This window comes from Muscardinus avellanarius (genome assembly GCF_963383645.1).
Source record: "Muscardinus avellanarius genome assembly, chromosome: 4".
In the NCBI taxonomy this organism is placed as follows: domain Eukaryota; kingdom Metazoa; phylum Chordata; class Mammalia; order Rodentia; family Gliridae; genus Muscardinus; species Muscardinus avellanarius.
This window is the reverse complement of record NC_137789.1, coordinates 135,018,105-135,044,172: the sequence shown is the minus strand read 5'-3', so window position 1 is coordinate 135,044,172 and position 26,068 is coordinate 135,018,105. Positions and strand designations below refer to the sequence as shown.

At 42.4% G+C, this 26,068-nt stretch overlaps 1 protein-coding gene across 14 annotated transcripts in view; it reads right to left on the bottom strand.

Moving 5' to 3' along the window:
• GBF1 (golgi brefeldin A resistant guanine nucleotide exchange factor 1) overlaps nt 1-25,832 on the bottom strand; it is a gene marked incomplete at both ends in the record, with an annotated part of 135,712 nt that extends 109,880 nt beyond the window's left edge. For 13 of the 14 annotated variants that reach the window (XM_080695392.1, XM_080695398.1, XM_080695399.1 and 10 more), the window contains 2 exons: nt 20,550-20,616; nt 25,731-25,826. In XM_080695392.1, coding sequence (XP_080551518.1) covers nt 20,550-20,616; nt 25,731-25,826 — 163 coding nt within the window. Of the gene's footprint in view, nt 1-20,549; nt 20,617-25,730 lie in introns of all 14 variants that reach the window. The other variant, XM_080695397.1, reaches the window with a different exon arrangement.
• Nucleotides 25,833-26,068: the final 236 nt, after the last annotated feature.

Below are 26,068 nucleotides of genomic sequence, written 5' to 3'. Positions count from 1 at the left end.
CAAAAATAAATAAATAAATAAAATAGGTCGGGGTATAGCCTGGAGGTAGAGGCCCCTGGATCCCATCCCCAGGACCACAAAATAAACGCATACATACACACATACATACATACACATATACATACATACATACACACATACATACATACATACATACACACATACACACATACACACATACACACATACACACATACACACATACATACATAGCATTTCTTCCAAAGGCAACTACTGCTCTTTTTTTTTCCTCATAGGACCTAGAGAATAGAGTAAGTCTTTAGAATCCTTGAAATGAGACTGATGAAGATGACAATCTTGGGCTCACTTGGGAGGATTAATGAGACCTATCTGGATTCTGAGAACAGAAGTCCGTTTCCCCCAGGCTTCTCTCCCTACGATGCGTATATCCAGGTGAGCTGAACCCAACACTTCTCTTCTTGGGCCAGAGAAACTAGCATCCTTGGTCCCAAAAAGTATTTGTCTATATTAGGCATTAAAAATGTACCTTGGATATAAACTCACACCAGAAAAAAAAAAAGACACTAAGAAGAAAGAACTACACTTTGAACTTAGCACACAAGCCAGGCTTGGTGTATACTGTAAGCCCAGTATTTAGGAGGCTGAGATAGGAGGACAGTAGGTTCGAGGCCAGCCTTAGCAACCTTGCAAGACCCTCAGCAGCCCAGCAAAACCCTGCTTCAAAATAAAAAGGAAGAGTGAAGGGTGTAGCCTGGAAGCAGAATGGCCTGGCTCCACTCCCAGCATCAAGAAGGGGAGACAGAGGAAGGCGGCATGTACACGACTCCTAAGTGACCAGTGGACAGTGCTTCTTGGCAAGAGAAGAGCAGTGTGCGCACAGCCGAGGGAAGACCGTCTGACGTAGCGAGCCCCATGCTTCTCACCTGGCGAGCGAAGCCCCGAGGCGGGGGCCATCCCGACCAGCCCACGCTGGAGCTGGTCACTGACCAGCCCACGCTGGAGCTGGTCACTGCGGGAACCTGGGAGCCCTCAGTAAACACCGCTGCGCTGCCCCAGCCCGAGCCGGACGGAGCGCACCGGGCCGACTGTGGCGTGCACACTTAAGCTCCCAGCCTTTGGGAGGCTGAGACAGGAGGATCATGGTTCACGGACAGCCTCAGCTACTATTTAGTGAAGCCTTTAGGAACTCAGTGAAGCCCTATTTCAAAATAAAAATTAAAAAAAAAGGGCTGGGGGTATAGCTCAGAGGTAGAATGCCCCTGGGTTCCATTCCCAGTACCACAAAACAAAAAACAAAAATAAAAACAAAAACAAAAAACAGGCACAAAAACTGCATCCAGAGGGCTCAGGTCGGACACACAGAGGGAGCACCACCTGCTTTTACCGGGTGGTCTCTGAAACCAACTGGAGAGAGTCCAGGAAACTGAACAGTTGGATGTGTCTAAGTTTGGGGTGTAATAATCTTTGGAAGACAACACTCAAAGGCAGCATATAGCAAGATTCTCATTAACCTAGAGAGACTGTTCCAAAATGAAAATAAAATAGGGCTGGGAGTGTAACTCAGAGGTAGAATGCCCTTGGTTTCAATCCTCACGCCACATGCCCCCCCCCCAAAAAAAAACACACACACACACACCGAGAAATACTTTTCCTAGGGAAGAGGATATTCTCTTGGATATCTCAAAGTTCCCAAGAGCTACTTGTAGGTGCTTTGTCTGGGATTCAAAAGAGAAATATAAGCCAGGCATGGTGGCACACACTTGTAATCCCAGTACTTGGGAGGCTGAGACAGAAGGATCCCAGGTTCACTGATAGCCTTAGGAACTTAGTGAGACCCTGTTTCAAAATAAAAGAATAAAATGAGACTGGGTAGGTATAGGTCAGAGGCAGAATGTTCCTAGGTTCAATCTATCTTGCAGAGAGAGAGAGAGAGAGAGAGAGAGAGAGAGAGAGAGAGAGAGAGAGAGAGAGAGAGAGAGTTAGTTTGATTGTCTATTAATAATGGAGCCAGATTCTGTCCAGTTTGTTTTGGTTTTGTTTTTGTTTTTGTTTTTTTAAACAGGCCTGGGGATGGAACACAGGGGCATTCGACCTCTGAGCTACACCCCCTGCCCTATTTTTTTTTTATTCTATATTTTGAAACAGGGCCTCACTAAGTAGCTGAGGTTGTCCGCGAACGGCGATCCTCCAGCTCAGCCTCCCAAATGCTGAGATTACAAGTGTGCGCCACTGTGCCTGGCTCATATACAGAGCTTTGGTACTTCTTTCCTCATATGAGACCTTTGGGTTAAAGATGCACTAAAAAACACATGTTATTTTTAAACTGGTACTATTATGTTCTGGCTGGAGAAAAAGGCTTTCCTCATCTTTTAGCATCTTAGCTAAATAGCTCCTAAAATCGTCGTGTCCTGGACTTCAAAATCCTCACAACTGAAGCCCGGTGTGGTGGCACATGCTTGTAATCCCAGTAATTCAGGAGGCTGAGACAGGAGGATCACGGTTTGCAGACAGCCTCAGCTACTTCGTGAGGCCCTTTGCAACTTAGTAAGACTCTGTTTCAAAATAAAGAATAAAGCCTGAGCGTGGTGGAGCACACTTGTAATCCCCCCTGCTTGGGAGGCTGAGACAGGAGGATTGCACAGGTTCTAAGCCAGCTTCAGCTACTTAGTGAGGCTCTCAGCAACTTAATGAGACCCTCTTTCCAAATCAAATATAAAAAAATAGGTCTGGGAGTATAGCCCAGAGGTAGAATGCCTCTGAGTTCCACTCTCAGTACCACCAAAAAAATTTTAAAAAAGAATAAAAAATAGGGCTGGGGGTGTAGGTGGGAGGTAGAATGCCTCTGGGCTCCATCTCCAGTAAAAAAAAAAAAAAAAAAAAAAAATCCTTACAACTGTGTCAGAAGCCCAAGCCTTAAAGAACTCAAATGCAAGGTTAAATTTTATTAGAAAAGATGATCAGCCACAGACAATATACAATTGGAGTCAGTTCAGCTAAAGATACACAGACTGATTAATCAAAGACCAATATAAATGGACTAATCATCCCTAAGACAACCAAGTCCGTAAAGTAGCTAATAGAGCTGCCATACAAAATAGTATTGCTACAGTCACTGCCGAGCACTCACGGACAGGACAGAGGTCGGTGTAAGGTGTACAACGTAAACACCACTACTGCTATCTACCCTTCTGACTATCCTAGAACCTCTTTCCACAAAACAAACTATACAACAATTTCCTGAGGTCATGTGTGGAAGCTGGGCAGACTTCAAACCAGTACCCAGTTGTCAATTCAAATTCCAAAGCTTCTCAAATCACCAGCCCGCTAGACCATAAATTTTATGAGAACAGGAACTGTGTCAGTTCTCTTGAAAACTAGGTCCCTAGCCAGGGGTGAGAATGGAGGGGCGGGGGCACATCTACCAGTACTTGGGAAGCTAAGACAGGAGGATCACAGGTTTGAGGACAGCCTCAGCAACCTAGTGAGACTCTCAACAATCTAGTGGGACCTTATTTAAAAAACAAAAAAATAGCCAGGTGTGGTGGTGCACGCTTGTAATCCCCACACTTGGGAGGCAGAGACAGGAGGATCGTTCAGGTTCAAAGCCAGCCTGGCTGGCTTAGGAGACCCTGTTTCCAAATTTTTTTTTAAAATTATAAAATAGGTCTGAGAGTGTAGCCCGGAGGTAGAAGGGTTTCCAGGAACCCCAATACCACCAAAAATAAAAATAAAAACAAAAAAATAAAACGGGTTGGGGGTGTAGCTCAGTGGTAGAATTCCCCTTGGTTCAATCCCCAATACCACAAAATAAATGAATAAATAATTTAAAGTTAAAAGGGAGCCAGGAGTGATGGTGCACATTTATAATTACAGTACTTGGAAGGCTGAGACAGGAGAATCACAGGTTTGTGGCCAGCCTCTGCTATTTAATGAGGTCTTGCACAACTTAGAGAGACCCTGTTTCAAAATAAAGAATAAAAAATAGGGCTGAGGTGTAGCTTGGAGGTAGACTGCCCCTGGGTTCAATCCCCAATACTACAAAAAAATTTTTTTAATTAAATTAAAAGGGCTATGGGTATAACTCAGAGGTAGAATGCCTCTGGGTTCAACCTCAGTACAAAAAAAAAAAAAAAAAGGAAAATTTTTATTTGGCTTGATGTTAGCTAATATTGGAAAATTACTGCTAAATTTCTTTGATATGATAATGGTACTATAATTATGTTGGAGAATTACCTCAGTGGATGAATGCTAAAAGTATTTAGGGACAAAATTTCAATTAAATCTGCAACTTATTTTCAAATGGCTCATGAATAATATATATGTAGGTACATATAGAAACATAAATAAAGGAAATATATCTACATGTTAATAATTTTTTTTTTTTTTTGGTGTGTTTGTGTGGTACCCGAGATTAAACCCAGGGATATTCTACCTCCAAGCTACTTCTTCAGCCCTATTTATTTATTTGTTAAATTTTGAAATTAGGTCTCACTAAATTGCTGAGGCTAGTCTGGAACCTGCAATCCTCCTGTCTCAGCCTCCCAAATCCTGGGATTATAGGTGTAAGAAGATCATGTTAATAATTTTTACTCCAAAATATCAGGTGCAGTGGTGGGTACCTGTAATCCAACTACTTGAGAGGCTGAGGTGGAAAGATTGTCATTTAGTGGCCAGCATGTCTCAAAATAATAAAAGAACCTGTCTCCAAATAATAAAAACAATTTTGACTCTAAGTGTAGGATATGGGCGATCACTTTGATATTTTCTCAATTTTTGGTATGTTTGAAAATTTTCCTATGAAGTGGAGCAAAGGAAGAGATGCCACACAACCCATTCACATGGCATCAGGTCCCTGATGGAAAGCAGCCTGCAGTCTGAAAACTATCACTGTAGTCCACAGTAGGGTGGTCAAAATACCAGTTTTTTAGTCAATATGGTGCCAGTTAAATAACAACAACACGAAACTGTCCACAGAGAAAAATAAACCTCCATGGGGGGGAGCTGGGCGTGGTGGCGCACGCTTGTAATCCCCGTGCTTGGGAGGCTGAGACAGGAGGATCGTGCAGGTTCGAAGCCAGCCGCGCTGGCTTAAGAGACCCTGTTTCCAAAAATAAAATAGGTCTGGGAGTGTAGCCCAGAGGTAGAAGGGCTTCCAGGAACCCCAGTACCACCAAAAAAAAAAAAAAAAAAAACCTCCATTGGGGGAGGGACAACTCCTATGGAATGAGGATTTGTTTCCTTGCTTGCTTGTTTGTTTGTTTGTTTGTTTGTTTGTTGCGGGTCTGGAGATGGAACCCAGGGGCATTCAACCTCTGAGCTACAGCCCCTGCCCTGTTTTTTATTCTTTATTTTGAAACCGGGCCTCACTAAGTAGCTGAGGCTGCCCGTGAACCGCAATCCTCCGGTCTCAGCCTCCCAAATGCTGGGATTACAAGCGTGCGCCACCACGCCTGGCTGAGGAGTTTTTATTCTATCTTCCCTTGTTACAAGTTTTCCAAGCTTTATATTTATTTTTTCTGTCAATTAATTACTGTTTAACTGAAAACACCAAATAGAGAGTAGGAAAAAAATTCCCACCAGTTTCGGGGAAATCTCATTTGTCTCTACTTTTAGAAGATTTTCCCAGTCCAGGGCCAATCCCAGATAACAATGAAGTCCTTTGGTTCCGTCCCCTCCCGTTACTCTCCCCAACTATCCTCAGCCTCCAGTTCTCAAGCTGCTTTCCAGGACACCTGGAAGTAAGCTGCATGGCTGACTGAAAAAAAACTCTAGCTCTCACACCACATCTGGCCCTGCCTTTCCACCAAATCAAATGCCAATTTATTGCCCTCTGATGTACAGTCTATCAGGCCACTTCCTGGATGCCCCCACTTCATACTGGGCCAGAAACTCAACACAATCATGTAAGTTCCACAAATGGCAAGTAATTGCTCAATAAGCGTGGAACAAGGAGAAGTCAGTTGCAATCTGTGCACATGTGGCAGCTCTTCAGAACTCGACCTACAGTGCTAGCAGAAGGCTGCTGCTACAGACGAGACTTGCAGCGAGTAGCCAGCCAACAGGCAGCCAGGAGTGCCTGTCCATCTAAGTCCCACAGGATTACAAAGAGCAACAGAACAATGCCCCAAAGCTGTTGAGCATCTTCTAGTTTCCCCAGTAAAACTGAGTGAGTTTGGTCACTGTTCTCCTTTACCACCCTTACTTTCTTTTTTTTTTTTTTTTTTTGGGGGGGGTACTAGGGATTGAACTCAGGGGTATTCTACCACAAAGCTATACCCCCAGCCCTATTTTGTTTTATTTTTTTCTGCAAGTCTGGGGATGGGACCCAGGGGCATTCAACCTCCAAGCTATACCCCCTGCCCTATTTTTTTTCTTTTTTCTTTTGAAACAGGGTGTCACTAAGTTGCAGAGGGCCTCACTACGTAGCTGAGGCTGTCCTGAAACGCCATCCTCCTGTCTCAGTCTCCTGAGTGCTGAGATTACAAGTGTGCACCACCACGCCTGGCTATTATTTTTTATTTTGAAATAGGGTCTCACTAAGTTGATGAAGCTGGATGCCCATGTAATCCTCTTATCTCAGACTTACAAGTATTTAGATTACAAGCGTGCACCATTACACCAGGCTCCACAAATTTTTTTTTTTTGGGGGGGAGCAGTACTGGGGATTAACCCTGGGGCATTCTATCTCTGAGCTATATCCCCAGCCTTGATTTTTATTCTTTATTTTGAAACAGAATCTCACTAAGTTTGGGAGGGTTTCACTAAGTAGCTAAGGCTGGCCATGAACCTGAGATCCTCCTGTCTCAGCCTCCCAAGTACTATGATTACAAGCCTGCGCCATCACACTCAGCTTCCACGCTTTTTGATGAGGTAATCTGAGGTACTATGCTCCAATCCACCTTTTGCTTTATACCTGACTTTATCTCTTAATGAATGCCAGGAAATAAAAAAAAATGTACTTATCCTTTTCATAAATCTGAAGTGATATCGATATCACTTCAGAAACTGGGGTGATCAACTAACCATCTATGACCAAAGAAAGGTGGCTAGAGGGGAGCAAAGCTGAAACAAACTGTTCACTATTTCTTCTAATAAAAACTATACATTATTCAAGCATGGCGGCACATGCCAGGATTCCCTGTATTTGTGGGCTCAGACAGGAGGACTGCAGATTTGATGACAGCCCTCAGATAATACAGTGACTCTCAGCAACCTAGTGAGACCCTATTTCAAAACAAAAAATGAAAAGAAAAAAGGGTTGGAGGTGTAACTCAGAGGTAGAACACCCCTGGTTTCAATTCTGTACCACAAAAAAATAAAATAAAATCATATATTGGCCAGGTGTGATGATGCATTCCTGTAGTCCTAGATGCTTGGGAGGTTGAGGCAGGAGAATTGCAAGTTGGAGGTCAGTCTGAACATCTCATCAAGACCCTATCTTACCAGGCATGGTGGCCGCATGCTTGTAATCCCAGCATTTGGGAGGCCGAGACAGGATTGCCGTTCGCAGAAAGCCTCAGCTACTACTTAGTGAGGCCCTTTGCAACTCAGTGAGACTCTGTTTTAAAATAAAAAATAAAAATAGGGCTGGGGGTGTATCTCAGAGGTAGAATGTCCCTGGGTTCCATCCCTAGTATCACACACAAAAAAATGACCTTATCTCTAAATTTCAAAACTAAAAGGGCTGGAGATATAGGAGACATAGCTCAGTGGTATAGCGCTTACCTGTCATGTGAAAGGCCCTAGGTTCAATCCCTAGTGCCACCACAAACTACACAATTAATTTCAAATTTGGCTTCTTCTGAAACCTTTTTGGCTTTTGCCCTGAGTTTGAGTGGGTAGAGAAAAAGAAAATGACTCTGCCTGTCTCCTTGTTAAAAACAAAACAGCAGCCGAGCGTGGTGGTGCACACTTATAATCTCAGCATTCGGGAGGCTGAGACCAGAGGATCACAGTTCGTGGACAGCCTCAGCTACTTAGTAAAGCCCTTCATAACTAAGTGAGACCTTGTTTCAAAAATATAAAAGACCATTTGGGAGGCTGAGACCAGAGGATTGCAGTTCACGGACAGCCTTAGCTACTTAGTGAGGCCCTCTGCAACTCAGTGAGACCCTGTTTCTAAATAAAGAATAAAAAAAAATAGGGCTGGGGTGTAGCTTGGAGGTCCAATGCCCCTGGGTTCCATCCCCAGTACCACAAAAAAAACAACAACAACAACAAAAAAAAACCAGCAGCTGGCTGTCCCTCTTTACTCAACTACCATCACAGCAAGTTGGGAGCATATCCACAGACAATTTTCGGGCCTCAAGAAGTGGTTTTGCTAAAGAGGACAAAGGCAGTGACAGAAATAGCAACAACTCTGACCCATACCACAGACCACACTGCTTCACCGCCCCAATCTACCTTTGCCTCTGGTTTGGAGAGCTAAGATATTAAGGATGTCTTTTTCTCTTTTTCACAATTCTCTTTCTGATAGATGTAGTGGGAAATGTGCCCTCCCAACAGCCAGCAGACTAGCTCTGATGGCTAAGCACATCTGGGTATTAGGAAGAGAAAAAAGGAGAGCTGGACCCATGAGAAGCCACACTAGGCAGAGCTGCTGCTTCTCTATTTTCTAATCTTGAACGCAAATGTTTGGAAAAACTTCTTGGCTTAGAATGTCAAATAAAGGGTTAGCCAGGCGTGGTGGTGCATGCTTATAATCCCAGTACTTGGGAGACTGAGACAGGAGGATCACAGGTTCAAGGACAGCTTCAGGTAACTTAGTGAGGCCTTCCGCAATTTAGTGAGACCCTGTTTCAAAATAAAGAACAAAAATAGGGCTGGGGGTATAGTTCGAAGGTAGAATGCCCCTGAGTTCCATCCCTAGGACCACATAAAATAAAAAAATACAAATATAAATAAATAAATAAATAAATATAGGGGTTCAACAATAGTTGGGGGAGAGGCCCCAGGAAAAAGATATGACAAAGTAAAGTAATCAATTGCAGGCTTCAAAACGGGCGTGGTGGCACACGCTTGTAATTCTAGTACTTGGGAAGTGGAGACAGGAGGATCACAAGTTTGCAGCCAGTCTCAGCTACTTAGTGAGTCCCTCTGCAACTTAATGAGACCCTGTTTCAAATTAAAGAATAAAGGCCGGGCATGGTGGTGCATGCTTATAATCCCAGCATTCAGGAGGCTGTGATAGGAGGATCATGATTCTTGGCCAGCCTCAGGTACTTAGTGAGGTCCTCTGCAACTCAGTGAGACCCTGTTTTAAAATAAAGAATAAAAAATAGGGCTGAGGGTATAGTATAAGTCAGAGGTAGAAAGCTCTTGGGTTGCATTCCTAGTGCTGCATAAAAAAAGAAAAAAAAGAAAGAAAGAAAATTGCAGGCCTCAGCCAGGCATGGTAGCACAGGCTCATAATCCAGGGACTCAGGAGGCTGAGACAAGAGGATTATAGGTTCTAAGTCAGCCTCAGAAACTTGGTGAGGCCTTCTGCAATTTGGTGAGACCCTGTTTCAAATTAAAAAATAAAATCAGATTGGGATATAACTTGGAGGTCAAAAGCCTCTGGGCTCCATCTCTAGTTTAAAAAAAAAAAAGAAAACAGGCCTCTTGAGCCCACATTATTAATATAAATATTCACTAAGAAAAAAGTTACCCGAGCGTGGTAGCACATGCTTGTAATTCTAGTACTAGGGAGGCTAAGACAGGAGGAATACTGGTTCAGGGCCAGCTTCAGCAACTTGTGAGGGTCTCTGCAACTTAGTGAGACCCTGTTTCAAAATAAAGAGGAAAATAGGGCTGGGGGTATAGCTCATAGATAGAATGTCCCTGGGTTTAATCCCCAGTACTGCAAAGGGGGGAAAAAATCACAGTATCTAATTCTTCTCTAACTGTGCTGAAAGGTCCACAAGTGTGGAACCACTTACATTAGAGAGATTCTAAGATGCCAAAGTCAGTGTGGCTCAGATTCAAATTACATTTTTTTTTCAGTACTAGGGATGAAACCCAAGGGCATTATACGCCAAGCTACACCCCCTAGCCCTATTTTTTTTTTTTTTTTCAGTACTGGGGATGGAACCCAGGGGCATTTTACCTCTAAGCTACACTTCCAGCCCCATTTTTTTTTAATTCTTTATTTTGAAACAGGGTCTCACTGAGATGCAGAGGACCTCACTAAGTAGTTGAGGCTATCTGCAAACAGTAATCCTCCTGTCTCAGCCTCCCAAATGCTGGGGTTACAAGTGGCTCCCAGCCCTATTTTTTATTCTTTATTTTGAAACAGTGTCTCACTGAGTTGCAAAGGTTCTCACTAAGTAGCTGAGGCTGGCCATAAATCACGATCACGATCCTCCTGTCTCAGCCTCTTAAATGCTGCGATTATAAGCGTGCGTCACCACAACTGACTGCAAGTCACATTCTAACATGTCAACACTCTCCAAACTAATATATATATATATATATATATATATATATATATATATATATATATAATTTTACACATATAACTATATATACATATGCATAATTAGTTTGGGTTTTTGTTGAGTGTTGTGTCTGTGTCTGTGTATGTTAGATACTGGGATTGAACCCAGGGGCATTCTACCTCCAAGCTACAACCTGCCCTTTTAATTTCTTATTTTGGAAGAGGGTCTTGCCATGTTGCTGAGGCTGGCCTCAAACCTTCAATTCTCTTGTCTCAGCCTTCCCAGCGGTACAATTATAAGTATGTGTCATTAAAACCAGTTAGTTTTATATTTTATTATAAACCAAGAGAGTAAAAAAAGGAAATAGGATATAGGTAGTTTTATAACTTTCTCCAACTTTGCCTCATTCCACATTCAGCCCTTTACATGAATTTGTCTGCCAAGTTTTAGCATAGTTGGTTCTTTAGTTTCCTCTTAGGGCTTGAACAATTCATAAGCTCAATTCCAAGTGAGTTAAAGCAAACAACTCATTCAACCTTCTTTGCACACTGATTAATACTGAAATATTACTTATCCTACTACTCCTCAAACTATAAACCTCTGCAGAAAAAAGAAACTATGTATTCCATCAATATAGGAGATACAGCTCTAGAAATTTTTCTTTCATTTATTTATTTATTTTTGTGGTACCAGGGATGGAACCCAGGGGCATTCTACTTCTGAGCTACAGCCCCAGCCCTATTTTTTTATTCTTTATTTTGAAAAAGGGTCTCACTGAGTTGCAAAGGGCCTCACTAAGTAGCTGAGGCTGTCTGAGAACCTGGATCCTCCTGTCTCAGCCTCCCGAATACTGGGATGACAAGGGTGGGCTACCACACCCGGCTTGAAACTTTTATTTCATATAATTTATTCTTACTCAATCTTTTTCCTGACAGTGAATCCTAAAATATCTTCCTTAAATCTTTCCATCTTCCAAATAAAACTTGAGGGTTATAAAGCACTTTTTTAGGGGGTATGGTACTAGGATTTGACCCCAGGGGCATTCTCTAAGCTATACCCCTAGCCATTTTTTATTTTATTTTTTTTGAAACAGAGTCTTACTAGGTTGTTGAGAGTCTTGCTATAAGGCACTCTTGAACAGTTTTGTTTTTAGCTAGGCAGCTATTTCTAAAAGATCTCGATTAGACAAGTGTTATGTCATAGTTCCTCCCAGGCTGGATTCCAGATTCTGTTTAAATGTTCTAAGCAAACCTCTGGAGGTTAGATGGACTCAAACCTCCTCGCTCAGATTCTGAACCCACAAGGCTTGAGACAGACTGTAACCTACAGGTGTGTTTGTCCAGGATAAACTATATTTAAATGAATTCCTAACACATTCACTTTCCCCTGACACCTGTCCCTCTCGCTTAAACTCAAGCACATCATTTCTTGCTGTACCAGTAACCTCAGTAAGGAAATATCCTATCCCTCAGAATCACTCTATACAACCCACTGATGTCTCTGGGAACATATAAATTCTGGCCATAACAGTTTTACATGAGCTTTACATGAGAAAGCTAAATAAAAAACATGTAAGTTATTTGTTATTTGTTATTTATTTGTTCATTTCCTTGGCTTGCTTGTTATTTAAAGGAAAGGGAGGGAATAGGAAAAGATGGCAGCAGACTGCTTGTGCTCTTACTGTCACCCATTCTATACTGATAGTGATCACAGGCCATAGAGTAGAGGTCACAAAGGTTAGCTCTGGAACGGTCAGAGACAGTCACTAGTCTTGTAAAGCCAGAGGCCAGACAGGCGTGGTGGTGCACGCTTGTAATCCCAGCATTTGGAAGGCTGAGACAAGAGGATTGCAGTTTGTGGGCAGCCTCAGCTACTACTTAGTGAGGCCCTTTGCAACTCAGTGAGAACCTATTTCAAATTAAAGAATAAAAAATAGGGCTGAGGGTGTAACTTGGAGGGAGAATGCCCCTGGGTTCCACCCCCAGTACCTAAAAACAAAAAACAAAAAAAACCCCACACACACAGAGGCTAGAAGAGCAGAAAATCTGACTTTTTCTCTTCTTAACCATTATAGATTCAATAACGAAGTGCCTGAGGAAAATGCTTGGCACACAGGAGATATTCAATAAATGTTGGATAGAAGCAACTCAGACTCAGAAAGAATTGAAATCCTGGGGAATCCCAGAAAGAAAAGGTCTAAAAAGCTAGAATACTTCTATAGTTAATACAAGAGCTTATAACAACCTTAAGATCTTTGTCTTAAACCAGGCACAGTGATACAAACCCCAAATCCTAGTATTTGGTAGGCTGGGAGGCTGAGATTACAGGTTTGAGGTTGGCATGTGATAACTTAGCAATATCCTATTTCAAAATAAAAAGGACAGCCAGGCGTGGTGCACGCTTGTAATCCCCGCGCTTGGGAGGCAGAGACAGGAGGATCACGCAAGTTCGAAGCCAGCCTTGCTGGCTTAAGAGACCCTGTTTCCAAAAAAATATATAAAAACTAGGTCTTAGCCCAGAGGTAGAAGGGTTTCCAAGAACCCCAGTACCACCAATAAATAAATAAGTAAATAAATTAATAAAAATAAAAAGGACTAGGAGTGTAGCTCAAAAATAGGCTAGATTCATTCCCATTATACACACACACACACACACACACACACACACACACACAAACACACAAACACACAAACACACACAGATATCTTATGAGCACTATTCATCCTGATCACTGAAACTGCACATTAAGAACTCAGAATTAAAAAGGCCTGAGACTGCCGGGCGTGGTGGCGCACGCTTGTAATCCCCATGCTTGGGAGGCGGAGACAGGAGGATCGCGCAGGTTCGAAGCCAGCCGTGCTGGCGTAAGAGACCCTGTTTCAAAAATATAAAATAGGTCTGGGAGTGTAGCCCGGAGGAAGGAGGGCTTCCAGGAACCCCAGTACCACCAAAAAAAAAAAAAAAAAAAAAAAGGCCTGAGACTCTCCAAGGGCAAACTCCTCAAGCACTCCCCCCAAGCACACACACATACATAGACAAGACACATGCACACACCCATGTGACCAGGGAGTCTTCTGCAAGCCTGACCTTGAAGGCTCTAATGTCATTTAGAGGTGATCCCATAAGAGAAAGAGAGGGAGAGGGGGTGGGGGTGTGCACATGCACGTGCACATGAGCGTGCTGGGATTCAAACTCATGGTCATCTGCCTGCTAGGCAAGAATTCAATTGAGTTACATCCCCATCACAACCCGCAAGAGATTTTAATTATGATACTTTGTTCTCTTTTTGCTGCAAAACAAAAATTTGCTAGATAAAAAATCTTTGTAAAGTTCTAAGGAAAAATATTTGAGACAAGCCAGACATGCTGGTACATGCCTGTAATCCCAGTACTCGGGAGACCGAGACAGAAGGATTGATTGCAGGTTCAATGACAGCTTTAGCAAGTAGTGAGACTCATCAACTTAGTAAGCCCCCGTTTCAAAATAAAAATTAAATAATAGGAATAAGGATGTAGTTCAGAGGTAGAATGCCCCTGGATTCAATCCCCAGTGCCACCAAAAAATAAAAAAATATATATTTAGGAAAAAGGCAGCCTAAATTTGGAAGCAAATGACCACAGCCAATCACCATAAATCACAACTGGCCAAAGCTCACTTTGTAATACTGAATAAAAATAAAAAAAAAAAACAGACATGGTGGCGCATGCTTCTAACCTCAGTACTTGGAAGGCTGAGACAGGAGGATGGCAGTCCGAGGCCAGCCTCAGCTACTTAGTGGGACCCTCCACAACTTAGTGAGGACTTGTTTCAAAATATAAAGAATAAAAAATAGGGTTGAGGGTGTAGTTCAGAGGTAGAATGCCCCTGGGTTCAATCCCCAGTACCAGGGGGGGAAAAATGATTAAAAGGTATTAAGCCTTGCAAGGACTTATCTAGTCTGAGAACAAATTGACCACAGACCACAGACTATGTTAGAATCATTCTTCTAAACTATCTACTCTTTTCAGGCTAAAACCAAGAGCAGTATCGAATATCCAGATAATTGACTTTCCCTTCCATGTCCCTATTCCATGCCACAGATCCTACCACAGGGTCTAGTTGTGAGACTGAACACAACTCCAATACGCTAGGTCCCACAAGATTGCAAAAAAGGAAATATATCTTTGGAATCTAAACCCATGGCAGAGCTTGGGCAGATATAAAGGAGAAGCAGTGGCCCTTGTGCCCCTAAGCTCAGGACACCCCAGCCCTGCAGGCAGCACAGAGTTAACTACCCACCCGCTCTGAGAAGCACAAAGGTACATCACTGCAACATGCCTAACATTTACATTGCCTCGCTCTGCTCATTAAACAGGTTTTGGTTAAATAATGAACAAACTGTATTACAGACTCCGATGAGAATTCCAAAATTATAAATCAACTGGGAAAGCCCAAAGGGGCAGACAGACAGGGAGGGGGGAAAAGGATAATATTGACTAATATAAAGGGCGCAGCTTGACAGTGGATATTCCTGCCACACCTGATCAAACACACTCCGTGGGGGGAGGGGAAAGAGAGCAAGAGAGGGGAGATGGGACAAGACAGCCTGAAATTTGCATCCGGAAAAGATTAAAACGGATTCTTTGGGGATAGAGAAAATACATAATATATATTACTATAAATGCAAAACTGTACTAAAAGCTAACTCAAATGTCAAAGATTACAGCTTGAATAAATTTAAATATAAAAGCCATGTGCTTCCTTGAGTTAATGAGAGAGACATAAAAGGACAAACTGGGCCAAGGAGGCTGAGCAGAGCCTTGTGCTGCCTTTGCTGGGCAATGGGTCCAAAGCACAGTGGCGACTACTCTCGAAAGCTTCCCTCCAGAGTGCTGAGCACCGAGAAAGAACCGTGAACCCATTACTTTTGCAGCTTACATTTGCTTTTTTAAGAGAACTGAACTATAAAGCTGGGGCAATGACACCTGCCTGTAGTCCAGCTATTCAGGAGGCTGGGACAGGAGAATCACCTGAACCCAAAAGTTTTGAGACCAGCCTTGGACAACATAGCAAAAACCTGTCACTTTAAGAAAAAACAAAAAAATTAAACAAAAAAAATTAACTATAATCAGCATACCATAAAATTTACCCCTACAATATACAATTCAAGCCAGGCATGGGGGTGCACATTTGTAATCCCAGTACTTGGGAGGCTGAGACAGGAGGGTTGCAGTTTTGTGACCAACATCAGTTACTTAGTGAGGCCCTCCACAACTTAATGAGACTCTATTTTAAAATGATGAATAAAAAAAATAGGGCTGGGGATGTAGTAGCTCAGAGGTAAAATGCCCCTGGGTTCAATCCCCAGTACACACACACACACACACACACACACACACACACAAATATACACTCAATAGTTTCTTATATATTAACAAAGTTGTACAACCATCATTACTATCTAATTCTAGAACATTTTTGCCACTCCAAAGAAATTTGTACTCCCTATGGCTCTGGCAACCAAACTCCTTCAGAATAAACTCCTAAAAGAATTCCTAAGAGGACTTAAAGACCAAATGAGGGAAGCAATCCCAGTTTCTCTCACTGGTGGTAAGCTACAATTTTATCGAAAGTAACAGCATGCAAATTTTTTTTGACATCCTTTTCCTTTCAAGTGCAAGTTTCTTTTCAGATTTGAAATTAGAATATTCTATTACTTTAGCTAGGTGTGATGGTGCACACTTGTAATCCCAGCATTTGGGAGGCTGAGACAAGGAGGATCACACAGGTTCGAAGCCAGCCTCAGCTACTTAGTGAGGCTCTCAGTAACTGAGACCGTGTTTCCAAACAAAAATATAAAATAGGTCAGCCAGGCGTGGTGGCGCACGCTTGTAATCCCAGCATTTGGGAGGCTGAGACTGGAGGATCGCGGTTCGTAGACAGCCTCAGCTAGTAAGGCCCTCTGCAACTTAGTGAGATCTTGTTTCAAAAATAAAGAATAAAAAATAGGGCAGGGGGTATAGCTTGGAGGTCAAATACATCTGGGTTCCATCTCCAGACCCATAAATAAATAAATAAATAAATAAATAAATAAATAAATAAATTAAAATAGGTCTGGGAGTGTAGCCCCGAGATAGAGGGCCCCTGAGTTCTATCCCCAGAACCACAAGAAAAGGAAGGAAGGAAGGAAGGAAGGAAGGAAGGAAGGAAGGAAGGAAGGAAGAAGAAACACAGGAAAAGAAAGAAACAGTAAGGCTGGGGTGTAGCTCACTGGTAGAATGCCCCTGGATTCCATTCCCAGTATTGCAAAAAAAAAAGACTTTGCAAAGAAGGAAGCAAGCCCAAGTCAAGTCACTTTCATGAGTTAAAATGGGTAGAAATCCTAGAATTCCTGCCATCCCTCCTCCAATCTAAGTGATATACCATAACCAGTCACATAGCATGGGCACAATCCCACCAGTTTCTCTCTCCAAGTTCAAAACCTTTTCCCAGACTCCCACCATTGACAGGCTTCCAGGAAAGCAGTCCTCCTGACACTGCCAATCAGAAAAAAAACTGTTTGTTTTTGTAAAAGAAACAAGAAATTGGTCATGGACTGCAGAGTCCAAGACCACAGGGGTAGCTGACCCATAACCTGCCCCTGGGAGCCAGCACTGTGGGTCACCCCCGATCTGAGCAGGAGATGCTCTATCTGGGTTCACTCTGGCTTTCACTAAGGCAGGTGAACTCGGCAGGCAGCATTTCCACACCCACTCCAGCTACTGACCTTGGAAACATTACTACCTTCCTCGCCATTCCAGGAGGAAACTCAGAAACAGCCAGCTATATTCCTAGCCCCACTGACAGAACTGGGTCCTCAACCCATTAACTCCAAGCAGCAGACTGTCTTGTTGAATTGGTAACCCAAGGACATAAGAAAATGAGGCAGCAGACTCGACTCTGTTATCTTTTAAATGGTCTTGAGACCACAAGTCTCGGACTGTATCATATAGCACAAGGTCTCTGATCTGAAGTGAAATCTTGGGACATGTCAGGATGGAGGGAACCCGTATGAAATCTGAACTGAATGGTAGGTAGGAAATGTACTTTTATCAGGACAGCTCTTTTACAGAAAGAATGCAGAGAACCCCTAGATAAATTCACTCCACCTTCAGGAAAATAAAAAGGGATTTTTCTCTAGATCCTCTCTCACGTTTCTCATGAATACAGACAATATTTTGTTTATTGTTTGTTTATTTTGTAGAAGCCTAAACACTCTTGAGTTATGGCGTGGGATATGTCATCAGATAACATCATTCCAGGGTTACACCAAAAGGCCCCCTCACAGAAAATAGTCAGTATCTACCCCCTTGAAATGAAAATGCGCACACACACACACACACACACACACACACAACATCCTTTAAGGGACTCCACGTGTAGATTTCCTATAATTGTATGTATAGAACCAGGGAAAGAGCACTAAACCAGGCATCAGAGACGTAGATTCTAGTTTTGACTCCACCTCTAAGGATTAAATAAATCACTTTAAGCCACCTCTTTGGGCTTCACTCTCTTTCACAAAAAGGGGATAACACCTGCCAGGCCTCCCTCATAGTCTGGGTAAAAACTTAACAAGTGTAATAATGGTGAAAGTGATGTTAATGACACTGAAAATATTAAACATGTAGCCAGGCGCAATGGCTACTTCGGAGGCTAAGACAGGAGAACAGCAGGTTCATAGCCAGCCTCAACAACTTAGTGAGGCCCTCTGCAACTTAGTGAGATCTTGTTTCAAAATAAGAAATAGGGCTGCGGGTGTAGTTCAGTGGTACAATGCTCTTGGGCTCAATAAGAAATAAAATAATACCAGTAACACACATACACACACAAAAAAAGAAAATACTAAACATATGAGTATTATATAAAGGTAATCATAGTCACACATGGTGGCATATGCTTATAATCCCAGTGTTTGGAAGGCTGAAACAGGAGGATTCCAGGTTTGAGACCAGCCTCAGCTACTTAGGCCCTCCCCAACCTAGTGAGACCCTGTTTCAGAATAATGAATTAAAAACAGTCAGGAGGTCAAATGCCCCTGGGTTTAATCCCCAGTATTGCAAATAAATACATACATAATACATACTTACATACATACATACATACATACATATATACATACACACATATACATAAATGACTGTATGTAATCATGAGCCAGGTGTGATAGCACACACCTATAATGCCAATATTGAGAGGCTAAGATCAGAGGATCATAGGTTCAAGACTGGCTTCAGCAATTTAGTGAAACAACAACTCAGCAAGACTCTGTTTCAAAACAATAAAATAAAAGCGGAGCCGCACATGGTGGCTCACACTTGCAATCCCAGTGCTTGGGAGGCTGAGATAGGAGGATTGCAGGTTTAAAGTCTCAGCAACTTAGTGAGGCCCTCTAAAATTTAGTGAGACCCTGTTCCAAGATAAAAAATAAAATAAAATAGGGCTGGGAGTATAGCTTAAAGACAGAATGTCCATGGGTTCCATCCCCAGTACCACAAAAAAATAAATTGTTTAGTTAATTAAATAAAACCAGTCTAGCCGGCCGTGGTAGCCACGCTTGTAATCCCCGCGCTTGGGAGGCTGAGCAGGAGGGTCACATAGGTTCAAAGCCAGCCTCATCTGCTTAGTGAGGCTCTCAGCAACTTAGTGAGACTGTTTCCAAATAAAGTATAAAATAGGTCTGAGAGTGTAGCCCGGAGGCAGAAAAAGCCCTGGGTTCCATCCCAGTACCACAAAAAAATAAAAAATAAATAAAACCAATCTCCAGTACAAAAAAAAAGATAATTAAAATTATGGTAATTGGGAAAAAGGGATAAAAGATTCTGAGAACATAGAAAAATTGAAAGATAATGAAAGCAATTATTATTATTATTTGTGTGTGTGGTACGGGGGTTGGAACCCCTGGGCATTCTATCTCTGAGCTATAACCACAGCCCTATTATTTATTTATTTATTTATTGCGGGTTTGGGGATGAAACCCAGGGGCATTTGACCTCCGAGATATACCCCTTGCCCTGTTTTTTATTCTTTATTTTGAGACAGGGTCTCACTAAGATGCAGAGGGCCTCACTAAGTAGCTGAGGCTGTCCGCGAACCAAGATCCTACAGTCTCAGCCTCCCGAATGCTGGGATTACAAGCATGGGCCACCGCGCCCGGCTTTATTCTTTATTTTGAAAAAGGTTCTCACTGAGTTGCAGAGGGCCTCACTAAGTAGCTGAGGCTGTCTGTGAGCTGCAATCTTCTGGTCTCAGCCTCCCATATGCCAGATTACAAGTGTGCACCACCGCACCCAGCTAAGGCAATTATTATATAAAGGTAATGATAGTCATGCAATAAACCAAAGGTTGGCAACTATAACGATGGGCCAAAACTGGCTTGCAGGTTTTTTTTTTTTTTTTTTTTTTTTTTGTACTGGGAATTGAACCCAGGGGCATTCTACCTCCAAGCCACACCCCTAATTCTATTTTATTTTGACACAGGGTTATTTTATTTTTAATAGCAATCCTCCTGTCTCAGCCTCCCAAGACATGTACCACCACTCCTGGCTTGCAGAATTTTTTAAAATATATATCACTCATCCCCGCGCTTGGGAGGCAGAAACAGGAGGATCGCGCAGGTTCGAAGCCAGCCCCGCGCGCTGGCTTAGGAGACCCTGTTTCCAAATAAAAATATAAAAATAGGTCTGGGAGTGTAGCCCGGAGGTAGAAGGGCTTCCAGGAACCCCAGTACCACCAAATAAATAAATTAATTAATTACTTAATTCATTCATGTATTAACTATGATTGCTCTTTTTTCTTTTTTCTTTTTGGTACAAGGGATTGAACTCAGGGGCATTCAACCTCCACGCTACACTCCAGCCCTTTTAAGTTGCTGAAGTTCTCATTAAGTGGTTAATGTTGACCTCAAACCTGAGATCCTCCTGTCTTAACCTCCCAAACACTGGAATTACAGGGTGCCCACTACCCCCAGCTGGCTGCATTTCAGCGACAAGGGCAGGGCTGACCGCACAGTCGCAAATGGTCCATGAAATAGTTACTATACAGTCCTGTATAGGAAAAGTGTGTTTATACTTGTAATAAATGCATATATGTTATCAGGATACGTAAATCTATGCAGATACGGAAGCTTACCTGTTATATTGTTTAAAACCTCCTTTAGATGACTAAAGCTATGCAGTAGAGGATCCCTTTCTTCATCCTGTAGAATACGAAGGTTAAAAAATCATTACTGGGGCAAAGGAGGAAAAGAAAATAAAGGATAGAGCAAGGGCTCTATATCTGAATCATCCAGAAAACCCAGCAAGTTTTCCTTCTGAGGAAAAAAAACATAGCTATGGTTCATATTTTCCTGTTGCTTAATTTTTTATTTTATACAAATATTCTGAGCTTAACCAAATAGTGAATCCTTTTTTCTTGTGGTGCTGGGGACTGAACCTAGGGGCGTCCTCTGAGCTATACCTCTAGCCCTATTTTTTATTTTCAAACAAGGTCTCTCTAAGTAGCTGGAGTCGATGTGAACTTGCAGTCCTCCGGTCTCACCCTCCCAAGTACTGGGATTAACCACACCCGGCCCAGATAGTGAATTCTAAAGTGCTAATCTGTATCATCACTGTGACAGTCCAGCCACAAATTTCCAGGTCCTTTAATATGTATTAGTCTGTTACTTCCAAAAGCTGACTTTTTTTTTTTTTTGGTTCAACCCCCAATCTCAAAAACAAACAGCCAACTTTAATACCACACATTGGTGGTCCACGTCCGCAACCCCAGTACTTGGGAGGCTAAGACAGGAGGAACACAAATTCAAGGCCAAGCTCAGCAATTTAGTGAGGCACTCAACGACTTAGCAAGACCCTGTTTCTAAATAAAATAGGGCCAGGAGTGGAGCTCAGAAGTAGAATTCCCGTGGGGCCAATCCCCAATACCACAAAAAATAAATAAGCGCCAATTTTGTAACTGGTAAGTTTAATGCTCACATGATTGGCAAGATATGGCCTTCTCTCTTTTTCTTTTTTCTTTTTGTGGTACTGTGGGTTGAATCCAGAGATATTCCACCTCCAAGCTATACCACCGAGCCCTTTTTATTTTTTAATATTTATTTATTTATTTGTTTGTTTGGTACTGGGGGTGGAGCACAGGGACATTCTATCTCTGAGCTACACTCCCAGCCCTATTTTTTATTCTTTATTTTGAAACAAAGTCTCACTGGGTTCCAAAGGATCTCACTAAGTAGGGGAAGCTGTCCACAAACCCAGATCCTCCTGTCTCAGGAGGTCGAATGCTCCTGGGTTCCATCCCCAGACCCACAAAAAGAATAAATAATAAATAAAAATAATAAATAATAATTAAATAATTAAAATATTTCCCCCTTACCCTCACGATTAAACCACAATGGGATAAATGCTGGGATTAAAAGTCTGTGCCACCAAATCTGGCCATTTGTTTGTTTGTTTGTTTATTTATTTATTTATTTACTTATTATTTATTTTGGAGTACTGGGAATGGAACCCAGGGGCATTCGACCTCCAAGCTATACCCTGAGCACTATTTTTTATTCTTTATTTTGAAACAGGGTCTCACTAAGGAGACCCTGTTTCCAAATAAAATATAAAATAGGTCTGGGAGTATAGCCCGGAGGTAGAAAGCCTCTGTGTTCCACCCCTAGTACCACCAAAAAAAAAAAAAAAAGAAAAAGAAAAGAAAAAGGGTTTCACTAAGTTGAAGGGGGCCTCACTAAGTTGCTGAGGCTGGCCTCAAACCTGCAATCCTCCTGTCTCAACCTCCCAAGTACTGAGATTACAAGTGTGCACCACCACATCTGGATCTATTTTTGTTCTTGAAACAGGGTCTTGCTGGGTTGCTGAGAGTTTCATAACATTGCTAAGGCTGTCCAAGAACATGCGTTCCTCCTCAGTCTCCCAAGTACTTGGATTACAGGTGTACAACACAATGCTCAGCTAGATATGGCTTCTCTTATATGGAAATTTAATGAACCCCCTGTAAGGTGTACCATCACCAAGCCATACTCTATGTATCAATAATTAAACTAATAGGAGCCAGGCATGGTGGCACATACCTGTAAATCCCAGTAGTTGGGAGGCTGAGACAGGAGGATCACAGGTTTGGAGCCACCCTCAGCAAAAATTAGCAAGACTCTGTTTCCAAATAAAAAATAAAATACGTTGGGGGATGTAGAATGGAGATAGAAGACCTTTGGGTTCCATCCCCAGTACTACACAAAATAATAACAGTAACAGTAACAATAATAGTAACAACAACAGCAAAGCCAGGCATGGTGGCACACGCTTATAATCCCAGGACATGGGAATCTGAGACAGGAGGATTGCACAGATTCAAAGCCAGCCTCAGTTAGTGAGACTCTGTTTCCAAATAAAAAATCAAATAGGTTGGGGATATAGCATGGAGATAGAAGACCTTTGGGTTCCATCCCCAGTACTACACACACAACAAATACAACAACAACAACAAAGCTGGGCGTGGTGGCGCACGCTTGTAATGCCAGCATGTGGGAGGCTGAGACAGGAGGATCGCACAGGTTCGAAGCCAACCTCAGCTACTTAGTGAGGCTCTCAGCAACTTAGTGAGACCCTTTTTCCAAATAAAGTATAAAATAGGTCGGGAGTGTAGCCCGGAGGTAGAGGCTCCTGGGTTCGATCCCCAGGACCACTAAATAAATAAGTAAATAAATAAATAAATAAATAAATAACAATAACAATAACAACAACTTAATATATTTGGTAGCTAATTACAACTGATAACGTCCAATGAACCACACATTTCCAAAAATGATGTTTTTATCAACCAAGCCAGCAAAGAGCCTAGAAAAATACTAATAGAAAGCCTTTGAAGAAGGAATCTTGCCAGGCGTGATGATGCAGGCTTGTAATCCCAGCATTCGGGAGGCTGCGACCAGAGAGGTTCGCAGTTCATGGACAGCCTCAGCTACTTAGTGAGGTCCTCTGCAACTTAGTGAGACCCTGTTTCAAAATAAAAAATAAAAACAGGGCAGAGGGTGCAGCTCAGAGGTCGAATGCCCCTGGGTTCCATCCCCAGACCTAAAAAAAAAAAGGAAGAAGGAATCTTTTAGCTGGGCAGGGTGGTGCATGCTTGTAATTCCAGGCTGAGACAGGAGAACAGCAGGTTCACAGCTTCAGCAACTTAGTGAGGCCCTCCACAACTTAGTGAGACCATTTCAAAATAAGAAATAAAATAGGGCTGGGGGTGTAGCCCAGAGGTAGAATGCCCCTGGGCTAAATAAGAAAATAGTACCAGTACCACACATACACAGACAAAAAAAGAAAATACTAAACATGTGAATATTATAAAAACGTAATCATAGTCAGGCGTGGTGGCACATGTCTGTAATCCTAGTACTTGGGAGGCTGAGATAGGATGACTGCAGGTTCAAGGACAGCCTCAGCAAGTAATAAGACTTTCATCAATCTAGTGACATACTGTTTCAAAATAAAAATAAAATCGGGCTGGGGGTGTTGCTTAGAAGTAAAATGCCCCTGGGCTCAGTACCCATTACCACAAAAAAAAAAAAAAAAAAAAAAAGGAAAGGAGTCTTTCTGACGTTTTAGACATACTAAAGCAACCCAAAGCACTAGCTTAGGTTATTTATAAAAATAGCTTAAAAATCTGGGTTTACACATACTGTACTCCCAGTTCTTGGGACACAGAGATGAGAGGATCACAGGTTTGAGGACAAGCTCATAAGTAGTGAAACTCTCATCAAACAAGTTTCAAAATAAAATTTAAAAATAGGACTAGGGGTGTAGTTCAAAGGTAGAATGCCCCTAGGTTCAATCCCAGTACCACGCACACACACAAAATTAATTAAAGTAGCTAAAAAAAAAAAAGCCAGATATGATGGCACAGAACTCTAATCCCAGTTCTTTGGAGGCTGAGACAGGAGGATCACAGGTTCAAGGCCCACCTCAGCAATTAAGGAAGGCCCTCAGCGATTAGTGAGGGTTAGGGGTATAGGTCAGAAGCAGAAGTCCCCTGAGTTCAATCCACAATATCCCCTCCAAAAAAGTAGTGCCAGGTATGGCAGCACATGTTTATAATCCCAGTACTTGGAACGCTGAAACAGGATCACAGGTTCACAGCCAGCCTCAGCAATTTAGTGAGATCCTCTGCAACTCAATGAAACCTTTTTTCAAAATAAAGAATAAAAAATAGGAAGCTGAGCATGGTGGTGCACACTTGTAATCCCAGCATTTGGGAGGATGAGACAGGAGGATCGCAGTTCGAGGACAGCCTCAGCTACTTAGTGAGTCCCTCTGCAACTCAGTGAGACCTGGTTTCAAAATAAAGAATAAAAAATAGGGCAGGGGGTGTAGCTCAGAGGTAGAATGCCCCTGAGTTCAATCCATAGTAACACACACACCACACACTAAATTAAAAATTAAGCAAAAATAAACAAAGAGCTAAAATAAGAATGGTGTTATTAGGGTCTCACAGAAAAAAAGACATGTCTGTAATTTTTTTTTTCAGTACTCAAGATATAACCCAGGGGGGCCGGGCGTGGTGACGCACGCTTGTAATCCCAGCATTCGGGAGGCTGAGACCGGAGGATCACGGTTTGTGGACAGCCTCAGCTACTTAGTGAGGCCCTCTGCAACTCAGTGAGACCCGGTTTCAAAATAAAGAATAAAAAATAGGGCAGGGGGTGTAGCTCAGAGGTCAAATGCCCCTGGGTTCCATCCCCAGACCCGCAAAAAAAAAAAAAAATAAATAAAATAAAATAAAATAACCCAGGGGGCATTCTTCCTCCGAGCTACCCCCCCAGCCCTATTTTTTTTCTTTTATTTGAAATAGGGTCTCACTAAGTTGCAGAGGGCCTCACAAGGAGCCCTGAATCTGTGATCCTCCTGGCTCAGCTTCCCGAGAACTGGGACTACAAGCATATGCCACCATGCCCAGCTTGAGAGTCTGTAAATTTGATGCTAAATTGGATTTAAAAAGAAATGTTCTGCCGGGTGTGGTGGCGCACACTTGTAATCCCAGCATTCAGGAGGCTGAGACAGGAGGATCGCGGTTCGCGGACAGCCTCAGCTACTTAGTGAGGCCCTCTGCAACTCAGTGAGACCCTGTTTCAAAATAAAAAATAAAAAATAGGGCTGAGGGTGTAGCTCAAAGGTAGAATACCCATGGATTCCACCCCCAGTACCCCCCCCAAAAAAAGAAGTGTCCTTGATACCAAGAATGCCTCTGAATTCCTATTACTCTCATTATGATTGGGGAGCTTTATTACTGTGACCAGGTTATCTGCCAATTCTCACTTACCAGTGGTGTATGGGTGCTCCATCGGGCATTTCGTTTGATTGCCCCAACCACAATGTTAATTTCACCTTGAATGATATAAATATTCTTGTCCACCATTCTGGCAAACCTAACAAGATAATTAAGAGAAAGTCTGGTTAGTACTTGGTTACCAGTGGGCACAGTGATACACACCTACAATCCAACTACTTAGGAGGCTCAGACAGGAGGATCACAAGTTTGAAACCAACTGGGGTAACTTAGTGAAACCCTGTCTCAAAATAAAATAGAAAGGCTGGGCATGATGAGCCGCGCATATAACCTCAGGACTTGTGAAGCTGAGGAAGGACTGCCAGGTTCAA